This window comes from Lactuca serriola, chromosome 6, assembly GCF_051521515.1.
Source record: "Lactuca serriola cultivar US96UC23 chromosome 6, Lser_US96UC23_V15, whole genome shotgun sequence".
Lineage (NCBI taxonomy): Eukaryota > Viridiplantae > Streptophyta > Magnoliopsida > Asterales > Asteraceae > Lactuca > Lactuca serriola.
The window spans coordinates 147,290,089-147,304,832 of record NC_136413.1 but is presented as its reverse complement, the minus strand read 5'-3'; the positions used below and the strand labels follow the sequence as shown (position 1 = coordinate 147,304,832).

The 14,744-nt window shown below is 36.6% G+C and overlaps 1 protein-coding gene across 6 annotated transcripts; it reads right to left on the bottom strand.

Moving 5' to 3' along the window:
* Positions 1-916: 916 nt before the first annotated feature.
* LOC145057041 (puromycin-sensitive aminopeptidase-like) lies at positions 917-8,056 on the bottom strand. Of its 6 annotated transcripts, none has more exons than XM_079004802.1 (31): positions 7,906-8,036; positions 7,573-7,656; positions 6,768-6,845; positions 6,624-6,668; positions 6,322-6,462; positions 6,160-6,235; positions 5,988-6,064; positions 5,792-5,905; positions 5,643-5,717; positions 5,438-5,545; positions 5,143-5,355; positions 4,986-5,047; positions 4,854-4,881; positions 4,673-4,759; positions 4,546-4,571; positions 4,401-4,464; positions 4,230-4,310; positions 4,100-4,147; positions 3,977-4,000; positions 3,799-3,867; positions 3,563-3,672; positions 3,391-3,471; positions 3,137-3,320; positions 2,903-3,051; positions 2,683-2,821; positions 2,443-2,589; positions 2,006-2,362; positions 1,804-1,914; positions 1,573-1,689; positions 1,298-1,369; positions 917-1,187 (listed from the first exon to the last, which is right to left on the bottom strand). In XM_079004802.1, exons 2-31 carry the CDS (start codon positions 7,648-7,650, stop codon positions 1,107-1,109), a joined length of 3,042 nt encoding a protein of 1,013 aa, XP_078860928.1. In that variant the 5' UTR covers positions 7,651-7,656; positions 7,906-8,036; the 3' UTR covers positions 917-1,106. The 6 variants fall into 6 exon arrangements, with proteins under 6 accessions (XP_078860928.1, XP_078860930.1, XP_078860931.1 ...); XM_079004804.1 differs by lacking the exon at positions 7,906-8,036 and having other exon boundaries at positions 2,006-2,181; positions 2,281-2,362; positions 7,573-7,800; XM_079004805.1 differs by lacking the exon at positions 7,573-7,656 and having other exon boundaries at positions 7,906-8,056.
* Positions 8,057-14,744: the final 6,688 nt, after the last annotated feature.

The window sequence follows — 14,744 nt, the reverse complement described above, 5'->3', positions numbered from 1 at the left end:
GTTAAAGACAAGAAGAAAGGATTCATTGTGGAAAAATGAAGCAAGAAGAAATTATGGGACTCTCCCAAGCATTAAATGCAAAAGAAAAAGACAAAGATGACTTAATCATTTATATTTACTACTAGTTTATAAATTTTCGCTTGAGTTTTATATATTCATTAAGATCTCCATAAAATATGTGTCTTAATTCACAACCGTTATTTCCTTTTATGAATTTTTGAATGTATATATATCATTTCCGGCATAAAGAGATCAAGCAAAAGAAGGGCTTAATCAATTAAGTACTTGGATGTTAAGGCTTAATGGTGTTAGGAACTAGTTTGGTTCAGAGTTTGTCCATTAAGTACTTAAAATTTGACTTAATCTCAATGTTGAAAAGGAACACACATCATTGGAAGCAACACAAATCCTCTGTTATCTGCAAATCAAATTCCAGTAGTTTACAATCTCGTCTGTTTTAATGATTAACAAACAAAAATACCCAGAAAAACTAAGATTGAGGAATTGTTAGCAAGTGAACATACAAAGATAACTAAAACTTATACCTATAAAGAATTTTACCAGTTGATATGAACAATATGTGGTCAAAGGGATTGTATAGTTTAGAAGAGAATGAAAAAACTGAAAATAAAGTTTTGATCTTCACGGCTAAGTCATTTCAAAATTACAAAACGACTCGACTTGAAGGTTTTCTTTTCCTTATGGTTTTGGTTTTGTATTTTTCTAGTTTATTTAAATAATTCAAAAAACTTGCATATAAATAAACGGGTCATTTTCAAGTCATATTCGAGTTGAAATTCTAACCCTAACCTTGCCCGTTTTGTAAAACAGGTGACCTTGTTTTTTATGTTAAAATGATCAAATGCAATAAGCATAAAATGTATTATATTTGTTGAAAATTTCGGAACATAAGGACTAGACCAAGAAAAATAGCATTTCTTTTTCACCTGAAGATCTTCAACAAACTCAAAGGAAAAAAGTTGTAAAATTATTCATGTTCTTACCATTTCAGGGGATTTTACCAGTACATAAGTAACTAAAACATCATTATTCTAATTCAAGTTTTATATGATCACCACTTTGATTCTTTCATAAAAAGAAAGATTCTAAACAGCCAAACTCTTTGAGGCGATTTCAAATACGTTCTCTGAGAGCCCGTTACAACACACAATCATCTCCAGCTGTGCCTGTTTTTCCAATTTCATCAAGAATTAGCAAAACATACTTTCAATTATTACTATTTTTTTGTTTATTATATATAGCATATGATAATTAATTAAAGATCAAGATTCGTTACCTTGGAAAGTTTTTGGCGGGTATCATCATATCGCTTCCATCTGGAAAAGGCTGAAACCATCCTAGACGCCACCTGGATCAAGACAAGGGTAAAATGGTAATTTCAATCAACCCCAGAAGATTCGTATTGTAAAAGAGTTGGATACAAGAATGATGCAATTGCAACATCTTGCATCCAGCCCTATTGTAAAATGCTTTACAAGGGTGTTTTAAAAATCTGATTTAGGTCCGACTCGAATGAAGAAAGATAAAGAAGGGTAATTAAGTCATTTTCACCTGTGGGTTCAGTTTGTCAAGCTGCACCACAAGGTCTCCCAAGAATTTGTAGCCTGAACCATCTTTAGCATGGAAGTTAACAGGCGATGCACAAAATCCTCCAATCAGTGAATAAACCTGTCCAAAATCAAAGTTCAAGAAAATAAGACTTCTAAACCATTTTGACCCATTTCTCTTTTTGCTTTTTTTTTCCATATAAAATGGTGAGTAAAATAAGAGTAAAGTTGTGACCTTGTTGGGATTCCTTAGGTCAAATGCAGGATGATTCAAAAGTTTCTTAACATTCTCAACATTCCCAGGAATATCCGATGCAGATTGAAGTGAAAACCACTTGTTAACCACCTAAAATTCAAGAAAACAAAACAAACATATAAAAAAGATCCTTTTTTTTACTTCAATAAATCTAAATAAATTACATAAAACAAGAATTTACCAGGTAATCATGCTGCCATTTTTCATAAAAGTCAGCCAAAGCTTCTTCACGCGCATTACCCGGTTTTTGAGCAATGGCTGCAAGAGCTGAGAATTGATCTGTCATATTTGTTGCACTTTTGTATTCATTCAACACAAGCTCACTGATTTCTTCATCTTCAAGAGATGCAAGATACCCTTTTTTTTCCAAAAAAAAAAAAAAAAAAAAGTCACTATCATAAACATCAACACTTGTCAACATAAAAAAAAGGGTACTTAAGAGCAAAATATATATACCAAGAGCAGTGTTCTTAAGAGCACGTCTTGCCATATTAACATGGTCAAACTCATAGCTCTCTGAGCTCCTATTTTCTTTCACCTGTCAAAGTCAAACATGTCAACATTAATTCACGCGATGTTTATATGTGGGGTGGGGTGGGTAGGAGGCATATTTTTTACCTTGTTTATGAATTCTTGTTTCAACTCCAAAGCAAGCTGCTTTCTGATAAAAGATCGAACAGCATGAACAGCATCAGGGTCTGCAACTTCCATCATGTCCATAATCTCACCTTCACCAGGGAGAGTTATTGCTTTTGCAATAAATTCCTAAATAAAAAGGAATAAACTTAGTGCTCAATTTTACCTCAAATCTTGAAAACTACAAGAACAAAAAAAAAAAAGAACTTCAAAGAAAAATACCTTGTCTAGACTCGAATCTAAAAGAATACATTTGATACCATGCACAAATTGTGGATCAAGAACCAATTTCTCATCTTTTTGAAAGTTAACAACTTGGTTGAGCATCAGTTTCCTTGCCAATATTTGTCCAGCTTCCCAACTTCAATAATAAAAATAATAACAGTTGAATGGCTAAATCAACAAAATGGTGAAACTATACATAACATTTTGTCTTTCTTACCGATTAAATCCATCTGAATCATGAGCAAGAAGGAAAAACAAATCGTTTTCTGTGAGATCAGAGTGTAGGCGAATAGGAGCGCTATAACCCCTTAACAGTGATGGAATCGGTTTTTCATCCAAATCATGGAATACAAATTCTTCTTCAGCCTAAATTTAAGACACAAAAATGATTTAGTTTGTATGATGAATAACTTATAAAAGTTTTCACGGGCCCTACAAAGTGTAAAATTACCTTTGTAACCCTGAGAACAGTAGTGTAGACAGGCTGAGCACCAGATGTGATGGACACTAACTTCCCATCTTGATAGAAAGATGATAATGGCATGTCTTTTCCACTTGAATCAAGAAGCCCCATAGCTACAGGAATGAACATTGGCTCTTTTGTAGGCTGACCTGGTGTAGGTGGCACTGTTTGACTGAAAAAAAAATAAAAATTACAACGGTAATTTATAAAAATAAACTAAAAATAGTGTCTTGAAAACTTACCTAAACTTCAAAGAAAAGGTTCGAGCTTCAGCATTGTAAGAAGATGTAACTTTCACAATAGGGGTACCAGCTTGTGAATACCTAAACACAAGTCATGATTGTTGACATTATAAAAATCTTTAAATAAAAACCATTAAAAAATATATATATATATATGGTAAAAGTAAAATACCATAATAAGAAATTAGCAAAATCGACATTGTTAGCATCTCTCATAGCAGCAAAGAAATCTTCACAAGTTACTGCTTGTCCATCATGCCTTTTAAAGTACAAATCCGTTCCCTAAAACAACAAACATCAATTCTACATCACAATCAAGTGCTAATATGAAGAAATGAAAATAGGAAACATTGTTATTTCTTGCATTTAACCCTAAAAATAACCACTGAATCTCTTCTTTCTCCTTACCTTTCGGAACCCTTCACTTCCCAATAAAGTTTTGTACATACGGACAACTTCAGCACCCTTTTCGTACACCTGTCAATATAAAATATATATAATAAAAATTTAAATTCATTGACTTTTTGTGTTTTCATGTCAAAACAGAACAAATAGTAAACCGAGGGTGAACGTATCAGAAGCATACCGTTACTGTATAGAAATTGTCCATCTGGAGAGGAGGAAAAGAAAAACAGTTGAAAGTTGAGGGTAAGTTTTGAAACTTTAATAGAAAAAAGAGAGATTACAAAAACGGAAATGAACTCCGGACCTTAATGTAAGAGTGAGGCCTAACAGGGTGAGCCATGGGTCCCGCATCCTAGAAAAGACAACAATTATTATAAAAAGGAAAAAATAAAAACAATATTTAATTGATGTCCAATTAGATTAAAGATGAAAACCTGTGAAAATTGATATATACGGAGCTTTGAAACATCACCAATTCTCTTAACTGTTCGACTGCCTAAATCAGATGAAAATTCCTGCAAAACATGTTATAATCATTAAATGTTTATTAATGAAAAAGATACAATGATTTTTTTTTTAAAAAAAAGTCTGCAACATGGTCTTACTTGATCACGAAAAACAGTAAGACCTTCCTTCAAACTCAATTGGAACCAGTCACGACATGTCACTCTATAAAGATTTATAAAAAAATCAGAACGATATTTCATATTTTTTTTAGAATATGATCAATAAAAGTTTATATAATCAAACCTGTTGCCAGTCCAGTTATGGAAATACTGCAATATATAGAAGGGGTATATATACAAATTATTATTTAAGCAAATTAAGTAATATATATTTTCTTAAAAAAAGACCAAATGAATAAAGAATCTCAAACCTCGTGACCAATAACACCCAAAATTGCAGCATAATCTGCATCTGATGCAGTCTCAGGTGATGCCAAAACAAGCTTAGAATTGAAAATCTATTCAAGAACAAAAAAAAAAGATTAATAAAAAACATTTTTTTATGCGGAAAAAAGATTATATAATTACTACTATATGTCTATACACACATACATTCAAGCTCTTGTTTTCCATGGCTCCCCTGCCAATTTAAAACCACAAAAAAATGTAAGTAAAGAAATTAAATCCAGACAACAAAACAAAATTAAAAAAAAAAAAAAAAAAAAGTTTTGCCAATTTGCCTACATGTTGAAATCGGGAACAGCAACGATGTTGAAGAGATCAAGATCATACTCTAGACCAAAAACCTAGAACCAGAGATGAAATGACAAAAACGCCCTTGAGTCAAGATGTTAATAAAGATGGAAGGAAGTGGGAGTATGGAAGAAGAAGAAGAACTAACATCTTCATCCCATTTCATGGCTGCTTTAAGAGAATACATGGCATGTTTGGTTTTGGGGAGATCTTGTGGTGGGGTCCATATTCTTAAATCAACTTTTCGACCTGAACATGTTATGAAAGTGTCATCTCTGCTCTCTAATTCTCCTGCAACCAATGCAAAAAGATAACAAGGTTTCTTGAATGGATCCTCCCAAACAGCAAAATGCTTCCCACCCTGCAATCAAGACCTTAATCTCTTACTTAATGCAGAAAAAAATGACTTAATTTGGTAAGATATATAAGAAGACAAGTTTCACCTCTAAATCTCCTTGATTAATGAGGTTTCCATTGGACAATAGCACAGGGTAAAGTGACTTGTCAGCCTCAATACGAACAGTATATTTTGCCATAATATCAGGGCGATCCTGAAACCAAGATTAATAATATTAATAAAATATGAAAAAAGGGAGAAAGAATAACTAGAAAACAAATCGATATCAATAATCACTTGATATAACAAACCTGAAAATAAGTTATCTTTCTGAAACCTTCCGCTTCACATTGTGTGCAGAAATTGCCAGACGACTTGTAAAGACCCTACAAAACAAACATTAATCAAACTTTAGCAAATCCCTAAAGAGAACAGAATTAAATAGTAGATTTTTTTTTACCTCTAATGATGTGTTATGTTGTGGTAAGATTTCAGTAACAGTTTCCAAGGTAAAACTCCCACTTGGAGGTGCTTTGAGAATTAGATGCCGAGCATCTACATCATAATCTTCCTCCTGAACATTTAAAAAAAAATGTAAGCTTTAGTCAAGACAGAACTTAATGGGAAATTAAAGATAAACTTTAGTGTTTCCATACCTTTAATTCATTTCCATTAATCTTGACCGAAATCAGCTTGAGATCAATCCCATCCAAAGCCAATGGAGGAGTAACACCTGTCAAAACAGCATCCATTCACTAAATAATCAAGAAAAGAACATAACTTTGACTCTGTTACACGTCTTTTCAATTAATTAACATCTGTTATTACCATTGACTCTAGGGACAACATTGATTTTTGCAAACACGATTGTCTTTTCTTCACCCAATGTAAACTTTAGATCCACCTGAATTAACAATTCATTCACAAAAAAACCATAAAGATGCAAACTTTAAAAAAATAACATGCATTTTAGTTGAACAAAGTACAAACCGTATCAAAGTAGTAATCTGGTAATTTGTAATCTTTTAGGAAAATCTCTTTAGGACCCTCCATTTTCGATTCTTCAAATGATTTTGACACGGATTCGGTTGCCACAGAACAAACGAGTCTCCTACTCGTTTGATTAGTTCTCTAAAAACCAAACATGAATCATTATTAAACAAAATGTACTCATTTAATAACAAGAATCTTAAATGTTTGTTAGATATGTGGAGTCCTATACTATCAATATATACAAAATGTCGGCTAACATTATTTGATATTTATTAAAACAGTTATGTGTAAAAACTAACCGGTGAATAAAGGTATGGAAATCGGCAACTTTTGCGTATAATTTGCTAAACAAAATACAATTATGCCATGAAAGTGGATCAATATCAGATTTTAAACACAAATGGAAAGATAATTTAATTATTATTATTGATATAAATACAAACCTGTGAATTATGATAAAGCCTGTATTTAGAGATGGTGTTGGAGTATTTTACTGATGGGATACGACATGTAGGTTGAAGCTGCAATGTTTTCAATCAAAAAATGTAAAAAAAACTCGTGTGAAACGTGTTAAAAACCATTAAAGTATAGGTCGAGTGAATTAGGAAAATATAATATAAACGTTTTATCGCACACTTTATGGGAACTTTTAATTATATAGATGAAAAAGTGTTGCATTTCTTAGGCTCCATAGAACATGGTTGACTTGGAAAAATTAGTCAACACATGTAATCTAGCACACTTAAATTTGACACCAAATATGACATAAAAATCTTATAAATGAATCCTGGAGGGGAAAAAAGATTAAATTACGAAGAAAATCAACTTATAAAGATGTAAATAGATCAAAAGGGTAATAGAAACATAAAGATGAACTTAAATTACAAAATATTGCATTTATGGAGTGTTTCAATGTGAGTTTAAACTAATTCTTGTAATTTGAAGTCACGATAATCAGTTCCATTTCTTTAGGTAAACTAAATATTATTCTGAATTTCTGATTATTAATTGCCAAAAAAGTAAGATTTTCTGCAAGAATACTGCTCCAAATAATAGTCAGATTATTCATGTAAAATTACACGATGCTCAAAAATCCCACCACTGAGAGTAACACACTAACACGTATCCTTAATCTTCACGTATCTTGAAAACAAAACGCTAACTGTGGAAAACTTTTATTAAGTTAATTAGATAATAATCAAGAACACAAACGAACATAAAAATTAATAAATGGTATTCGGTAATCACATGTGCAGACGAAATCAAACCCAAGAGACAAGTCCTCGGCAAGCTCGAACCTTTGCAGGGAATAATCAATCGAGCCATCGTCAACTAATTAAGATTCGAGTAGAGATTCGCAAAAAAAGGTATAAATTATTTCAAAAAAGATATCCAGAAAAACAAAACCCCATAAAAAAAAAAGCTAGCCCTTTTAAACCCTAGTCCCTAATTGATACAATCGACTGTGAAGTGAGCTACCAGTTGGGTGTTTCTTATACGGCTTGTATACAAGATAGGGTTAATTTGAAATAATGGACAAGAAAAATCCGATTAAAAACACGAAATGAAAAATGAAATTACCTTTCTTTGATCTGAGTGATCAGTGATGAGGTGGGAATCTGATAGCCTCGATAAAACCTACGATGAAACAAGGATAAAAAGAATCGGCCCAATGAAGGGGTATTTATATAAAGTTTTGATGATGATAACGTATAGATGGGTATGGCCAGCGTGATAGATTCTTAGTTGGATTTGTAACGTTTTACAAATTAATTACATAACCTTTTTCTTAATTAAAACTTAAAAGATTTATTTTGTAAATTGTAATTGTAATAATGTATAATCCCAAAAATAGTATCGGGCATCTTTGTAAAGCAAGGGGTGTAAAATGTTCAGGAACCTGGAATTTACATTTTAATAGAATTAAGAATCGGAATGATATAATGAAATTGGTTTCGGGGATTTGGATTTGGAACCGAAATTGGGTTTTGGGCATACTGTGTCCCTTTTCCAATTTAAGGTAAAAAGTTAACTCTTAATTCATTATTTTTGTAGTTTTTATCCATCTTTTTCAACCAAATTGTGTCTATTGTGTTTTATTCGATTTATTCAATTTGCGGTTTTTATTCATATTTTGGGTGTTTGATGGATCAAATCATACGTTCGGACTTCGCATTGTGTTGGGAGGTATGAGGATAAGATCAGCGGAATTCAATTATGTTTTAACAAATGACGTGGAAGTGATGGTTGTCAAGTTCGTCGATATGGTCGTATCGAAAGGGTTTGATATCACACTTGAATTGATTTTGAACATATTCACAAAAGTGAAGAAATTTGGTAAAAACACCAGACTTGTTGTGTAAAGGATACACCGAAAAAAAAAATAAGAATATTAGTTTAAAAACATGATATAATATTATATACCGGGCCATTTTAGTCAAGTTACGAATCTTGATAATTGAAAAAGTTTTGTACCTCGACATCATTATTTGAGTCAAGTTTTACTTTTACAGTAAAGTATGTATTTGATTATAATAAGAAATAAGAATCTTTGTTTCTTTTCAAATAGAATTGTAAATGATTTAAAGCAAATAAGCTAAATAAATTGAACAATAATAAGAAATATCATTGTTAAATATTTAAATTTGAATATTTTAGGATTAATTGCAAATTCTTTCTCACAAAAATAGAAAGATTATTGTTACTGAAATAGGATGCTAATACATACTCATAGGCTAAGCACTTTCTTGTTTTATATGTATTTTCATATTTTGTTTAACCTGATGTTAAGTAATCTCTCTACAATTGTGCTATATGTCACATCTTATCTTTGTGTGGATCACAAAAGGATTCAAATGTCACTAAGACTAGTAATAGGTGAATTTCAAATATCATAATGAACCACATCAAACATAGAAGAAACATTTATATTTAAACTAATAAAAGGTAAATGAATGTGTTTTCTAAAATGACTTGCATGACATGACAGACTAGCAATGTTTTTTATTACAATAAATAAAATGACTTTACATTAATGACTTAAGTGCATGAGCACTGAGGTGGACCAAACTTTGATGCGCAACTGGAGACCAAGACTCGGTGGTCGGATATAGGTCACATGAGCTTACACATCGAAGAAGGATCTAGCGGGTGCAGAAAGCCTTCATAGAAAATCCAAATTTGTCAAATTCAAAGGTAACTTTATTGTCTCCGGTAAACTATATGAGATTTTCAAAGGTTTATGGGATTTTGTAAGTTTGGATTGCACGACATGGGTGACTAATACGTACGACCATTACCCACTAATATCATCTTTACTATGTAACACCAAGTTCCAAGTAAATAACACCTTTGAGTTTTGGTAATTCAAGTCATAAATAATGAATTTTGTGGTGACCACAACGTGGCAAATGATGCACCACGACATGGTTAAGGCCAGATGAAACGCCCATTCATTTGGGTCCCCACGACATGGCATGATGTTAGCTACGATATGGCGACGGTCAGGTTGTAAAAACCTAATTTTCGGGCTTTAAGGCCTATTTAAGAGATGTGATGGTTAAGGCTTGCACACCCTCAGCCTCCATCGGCTCCCTTTCGGCCTAAAAGCACCCATAGCCACCATTGTTGAGTTTTGAAGTTTTGTGGTGGTGTTTGGTGAAAAAAAAAAGAACAAGGCATCTATTGTGTGAATATTCAGCAAGCAAGCCACTCCTCCACTTTCTAGCTCATTTTCTAGACCATTATGAGTCTTCAAGTTTCAACCTTTATGTTTCATTGTAACGCCTCGATTCTCAAGTATTGATTTTATAAGAATTTTCTTGTTTTCAAGGTCTACTCGACGAGTTGGTTGCCCTACTCGTCGAGTAGCAGCGGGTTGGTCCGCGTGATTTAGTGACTTACTCGCCGAGTCAAAGAGGGGACTCGACGAGTAGGAGTTGGCAGATGAAACCCTAAATTACGGGGTCTTGCACCCTATTAAAAGGATCATTGGCCTCACCCAGCCTCCCCTTTACAGCTTCTTGGCACCCTTAAACCCTAAATCGTGTGTGTGTGTGTGTGTTTCTTTGGTGTGTTGAAGCTTAAAAGATGAATCTTGGTGAAGAAACATTTGGGAAATAAGTAAACTAAAGCAAGGAAACTCGTGGGAAGCAGAGATCTACTCTAGTGGACACCCTTTTTGAAGGTATTAGGTTGTTACCTTGGCTCATTTCATTCTAGATCTCTTTTGGGTGGATTTTAGGGTTTTCCTAGTGTGTTTGGAAGCTTTGCTTGTGTATAAGCTAAGATCTGAAGTTGTAACTTCAAATTGGAACTCTCTTGGTTCTTTAAGTCCATAAAGTTTCCAACTTCTGCAAAGACGAGACTCTCCTTAAGTGCAAAACCTCCATTGCAACTTTACGTGATAAACATGCATTGGGGGACTGGATCTACAATATGGAGCATTAGCATGGCTTAAAAAGCCTCAGTATGGATGAAGGACTGAATGGACTCGTCGAGTCGGATGAAGATTGCCTTGGGCTCGGCGAGTCAGTCAATGACTCGGCAAGTCGGCTAGAGTTTTCCCAACCTTTAGACACGTATGAACGCGACGAGTTGTAAGGGGGAAAACTCATCAAGTTGGCCAAGGAGTTACGACCACTGACACTAGGAACTCGACGAGTCACTCAAGTGACTCGGCGAGTTGGTGAGTATGCAAGGAACTCGGCGAGTGGCTAGCTGTACTCGACGAGTTGAGGTCAACATGGACTGTTGACTTTGACAGTTGACTTGTACCTTGACCAAGGGTTGACTTTTCGACTTATGGGACATTTTGGGAAATTGGAAATTTACAAGCATGATTATATGGTGCATTTAGGTGGTGGAGTTGTACCGGCAATCCAAGAGCTTGAGTTTATCTTCGAGTCGAAAGTGCAAGGTGAGTTATCCTCACTATACCAATAGGTCTAAGGCACCAATGTCGGCCCTTTGTATATTTGTATTTGGATTAAGGCATGATATGTTTATTGATTACATCCTGGTAGTTAGGATGGTGGTATGCTTATGCTTAGTGACCTGGTTAGGTCAGTGTCTTGGTTATAGGATGATGCTATGTTAGTGACCGGTTAGGTCTGTATCCCGGTTATTGGGATGTTGTTATGAATAGTGATATGTTAGATCGGTTTGACTGTTATATGATATGAGCTAGCATATGATATTTATGTGCACTTGTTTGTTTGATTGGGGGTTGGGTTGAGGCGGTCCTGCTTTGTGTTGTAGGCCAACATACCCGGTGAGCGGTTGGGATAGGCTGTAGGCCTTGTGAGGCGGTCCAGTCATGTCGAAGGCTCGGGAGCGGTCCAGATAGGTTGTAGGCCATGCGAGGTGGTCCAGTCATGCTGGATGCTCATTATGCATGTTTTTCTGTGTTTGTTATATGAAGTGGTTATATTTGTATGGCGTTGGTATTTTGGGGGAACTCACTAAGATTTTGGGCTTATAATTTTAGTTTATTGTTTCAAGTACATCAGGGATCGCGGCAAGGCGAAGGCATGATCGTACAGCTCCTCATGATTTGTTTATGTTTCTGGGAAAACTTTGATATTAGATATTTTGAAAACAAACTTTGTAATAATAAATGGTTTTAAATGTTTTGAAAAAGTTTTAATTTGGCATGAAATTTTTGGGTGTTACATGTTGGTATGAAAGCCTTGGTTTGAGTGAATTGGAGGAACACTCGTGTGACTCCAGTCTCAAATCAAAGGAAAGATTTAAAATGATATTTTTTTAAAATGTTTTTCAAAATAAGTAAGAAAGCATGCAAGGTGTACGATCAACCAAAGCCTGTAAGTTGACCCCAAAATACCATACAATTATTTGATATTATGATATGATAGAACAGCATGCTAGTACTCGGCTAGGGATCCTCAGGAATTACATGATAGAATTGCCTGATTACGTGATGCCTGCTAGCATAGGGTTTCTTTACATGAGATTGACATCATGACTGTAGTTACTTGTGTATGTATCACGATTGTACATAATTAAGATCTTATAGCCCGAGAATGTTTGATTTGACCTTATGTTCTGCTCTTATTGATTAGGGCTTAAGGTAGGGTCGGATATTCGAAAGTCTATAGGGTCTAGCGTTATGTATGATTAGCATACACTAATGCTGCAGGGTTTGTGGAAGTTTCATGAATGGGTGGGTTATGTGAGGCCGGTAGGTCAGTTGTGATTCAGTTAGACTTCCTCTAGGAGTGAGGATTGAGCGCTCGCTATGCTTATGTATATTGTTAGGGTGTTGTGGTGATACTTGAGACAAATATGGGTAGGTGTGGAAGATAGTATGGGCCCGTACTACTGAAAGTACAGGACCCATACACGTATCAAGGAAGTCACAACCCCTAGGTTTTAGTCGGGGGTTGGTTCCCAGGTATTTGTGTGGATTATCTGATATCTTGTGGTATGTTTCAGAATGGTGATGACGAGACGCTTTGTGACTGTATCCGGTTCAGGATCAGGATTAAGAGACGGAGGCCAGGAGGGGCCAACAACACCTGAGCCCATGGTGCAGATGGGTACAGAGGAGTTGGATGTCAGGATTTGGGAGATCCTGCATGATGAGGTTGTTGCTGCATTCTGGGCACAACTACCGGATATGTTTGGGTCTATTAAGACCGCCATGGTCGAGTACTTTGACGAGCGATACGCAACCCTTGCGGAGATGGTTGTCGTTGTAGTTGCATCGGCTGTAACAGCGGCAGGGGGAGGAGGAGCCACTAGGGGCTTCCAGTACAAGGACTTTGATAACACGAAGCCCTCTACTTTTGATGGGACACAGGACCCCATCAAGGCTATGAGGTGGATTTCAGATGTGGAGGGGTGTTTATTTACCTACTCGTGTCCTACTGACCATAAGGTCATGTGTGCCCTGAACCTGCTAAGATCCGGGGCCAAGGACTAGTGGAGATTGGTGACTGGGCCGTACACTGATGATCAAAGACATGCTGTCACTTGGAGCAGTTCAGGGATATGTTATGCGCCCGATACATTCCACGGGTCGAGCGGGAACGTTTGTCACAGGAGTTTTTGAGTTTGAGACAGGAGGGGGTCGGTGACGGAGATCACTCGCATGTTCATAGAGAGGGTGATGTTCTGCCCAGAGTTTGCTTCTGAGCATGCTCAGATGACTCGTTGTTTGAGCATGCTCAAGACTAACATCCGTCAGTTTGTGTCTACCTAGCGATGTGATACTCTTTTGGAGTTACAGGAAGCCGCTAGGCGGCGTGAGTTAGAGATTGAGCGGCAGGTGAGGGAGCAGCGGCAGGCCCCGACGCAGTTGAAGTCGGCGCCTAAGCGATATAAGATCGCTAATTCTACGACCGGGGGACAACATAGTCGTACTTGTGGAAAGTGCGGCAATAGTCATTCCAAAGTTTGTCGGACGGGTAGTGGATGCCACAAGTGTGGCAATGAGGGGCACTATGCTAGGGATTGTCGCCAGTCAGCCCTTGCATATGATATGAGGATATGTTATCACTGTCATCAGGTTGGTCACGTGAAGACCAACTGTCCACATCTCGCAGCCAGACCGGCGCAGGCTCCAGTGCCGACTACATTTAGGATACTGGATGGGAGGCCAGTCAAGACAGAGCCTTCGAAGGCTCAGGGGCATGCCTTCCAGCTGACCGCAGATGAGGCCAGGGCAGCACCAGATGTGGTTGATGGTATGTTTCTCTCCTTTATTTCATTTATTATAATTGTATTATGTTAATCTGTTTTACCTGTGATTAGGTACGTTTTTAGTGAACTCTTTGCCTGCTTTGGTTTTATTTGACTCGGGGGCGAGTCGGTCCTTCATATCTCAGTCGTTTAGTAAGGAGTTCAGTGTGCCAGTGGGCGAGTTAGAGTATCCGTTGCGAGTCTCTATCACCAACAAACACGGGGTTTCTGCTTCTTCGATCTACCTAGGGTGAGAGTTGGAGATTTTCGGGGTGTCCTTTCCGATAGATTTGAATCTGATCCCCATGGGAGAGGTGTGTGTGATCGTAGGCATGGATTGGCTCAGTCGGTTCGGTGCTATGATTGACTGTGAGGGCGAGCTGGTGGTAGTTTGAACCCTAAGTGGGGGAGAACTGGTGGTATATGGTGAGGGCACCAGAGTGGGATCAGGATTTTGTTCAGCTGTCAGGGCTCGGCAGTGTATTTAGCACGGGTGTGCATGTTATCTAGCGTAAGTGGTGGATACGCGTGTTAGGGATCAGATTTCAGTTTCAGAGGTTCCAGTGGTTGGGAGTTTGCTGACGTGTTCCCGGAGGAGTTGCCAGGGATACCTCCGGAGAGGAAGGTCGAGTTCCGGATCGATCTGGTACCGGGTGCGGTTCTTATCGCCAAGGCGTCGTACCGGTTGGCGCCACCCGAGATGCAGGAGTTGTCTT

What these genes read in the sequence shown, in the direction of transcription:
- LOC145057041 (XM_079004802.1), bottom strand. Translation starts at nt 7,650, where the DNA reads ATGGCTCGATTGATTATTCCCTGCAAAGGTTCGAGCTTGCCGAGGACT. An exon ending in TTAATGGAAATGAATTAAAG is followed by an intron (nt 5,906 to 5,987) that starts GTATGGAAACAC and finishes TTAAATGTTCAG; the next exon opens with GAGGAAGATTATGATGTAGA. An exon ending in AACATAACACATCATTAGAG is followed by an intron (nt 5,718 to 5,791) that starts GTAAAAAAAAAT and finishes TTTGTTTTGTAG; the next exon opens with GGTCTTTACAAGTCGTCTGG.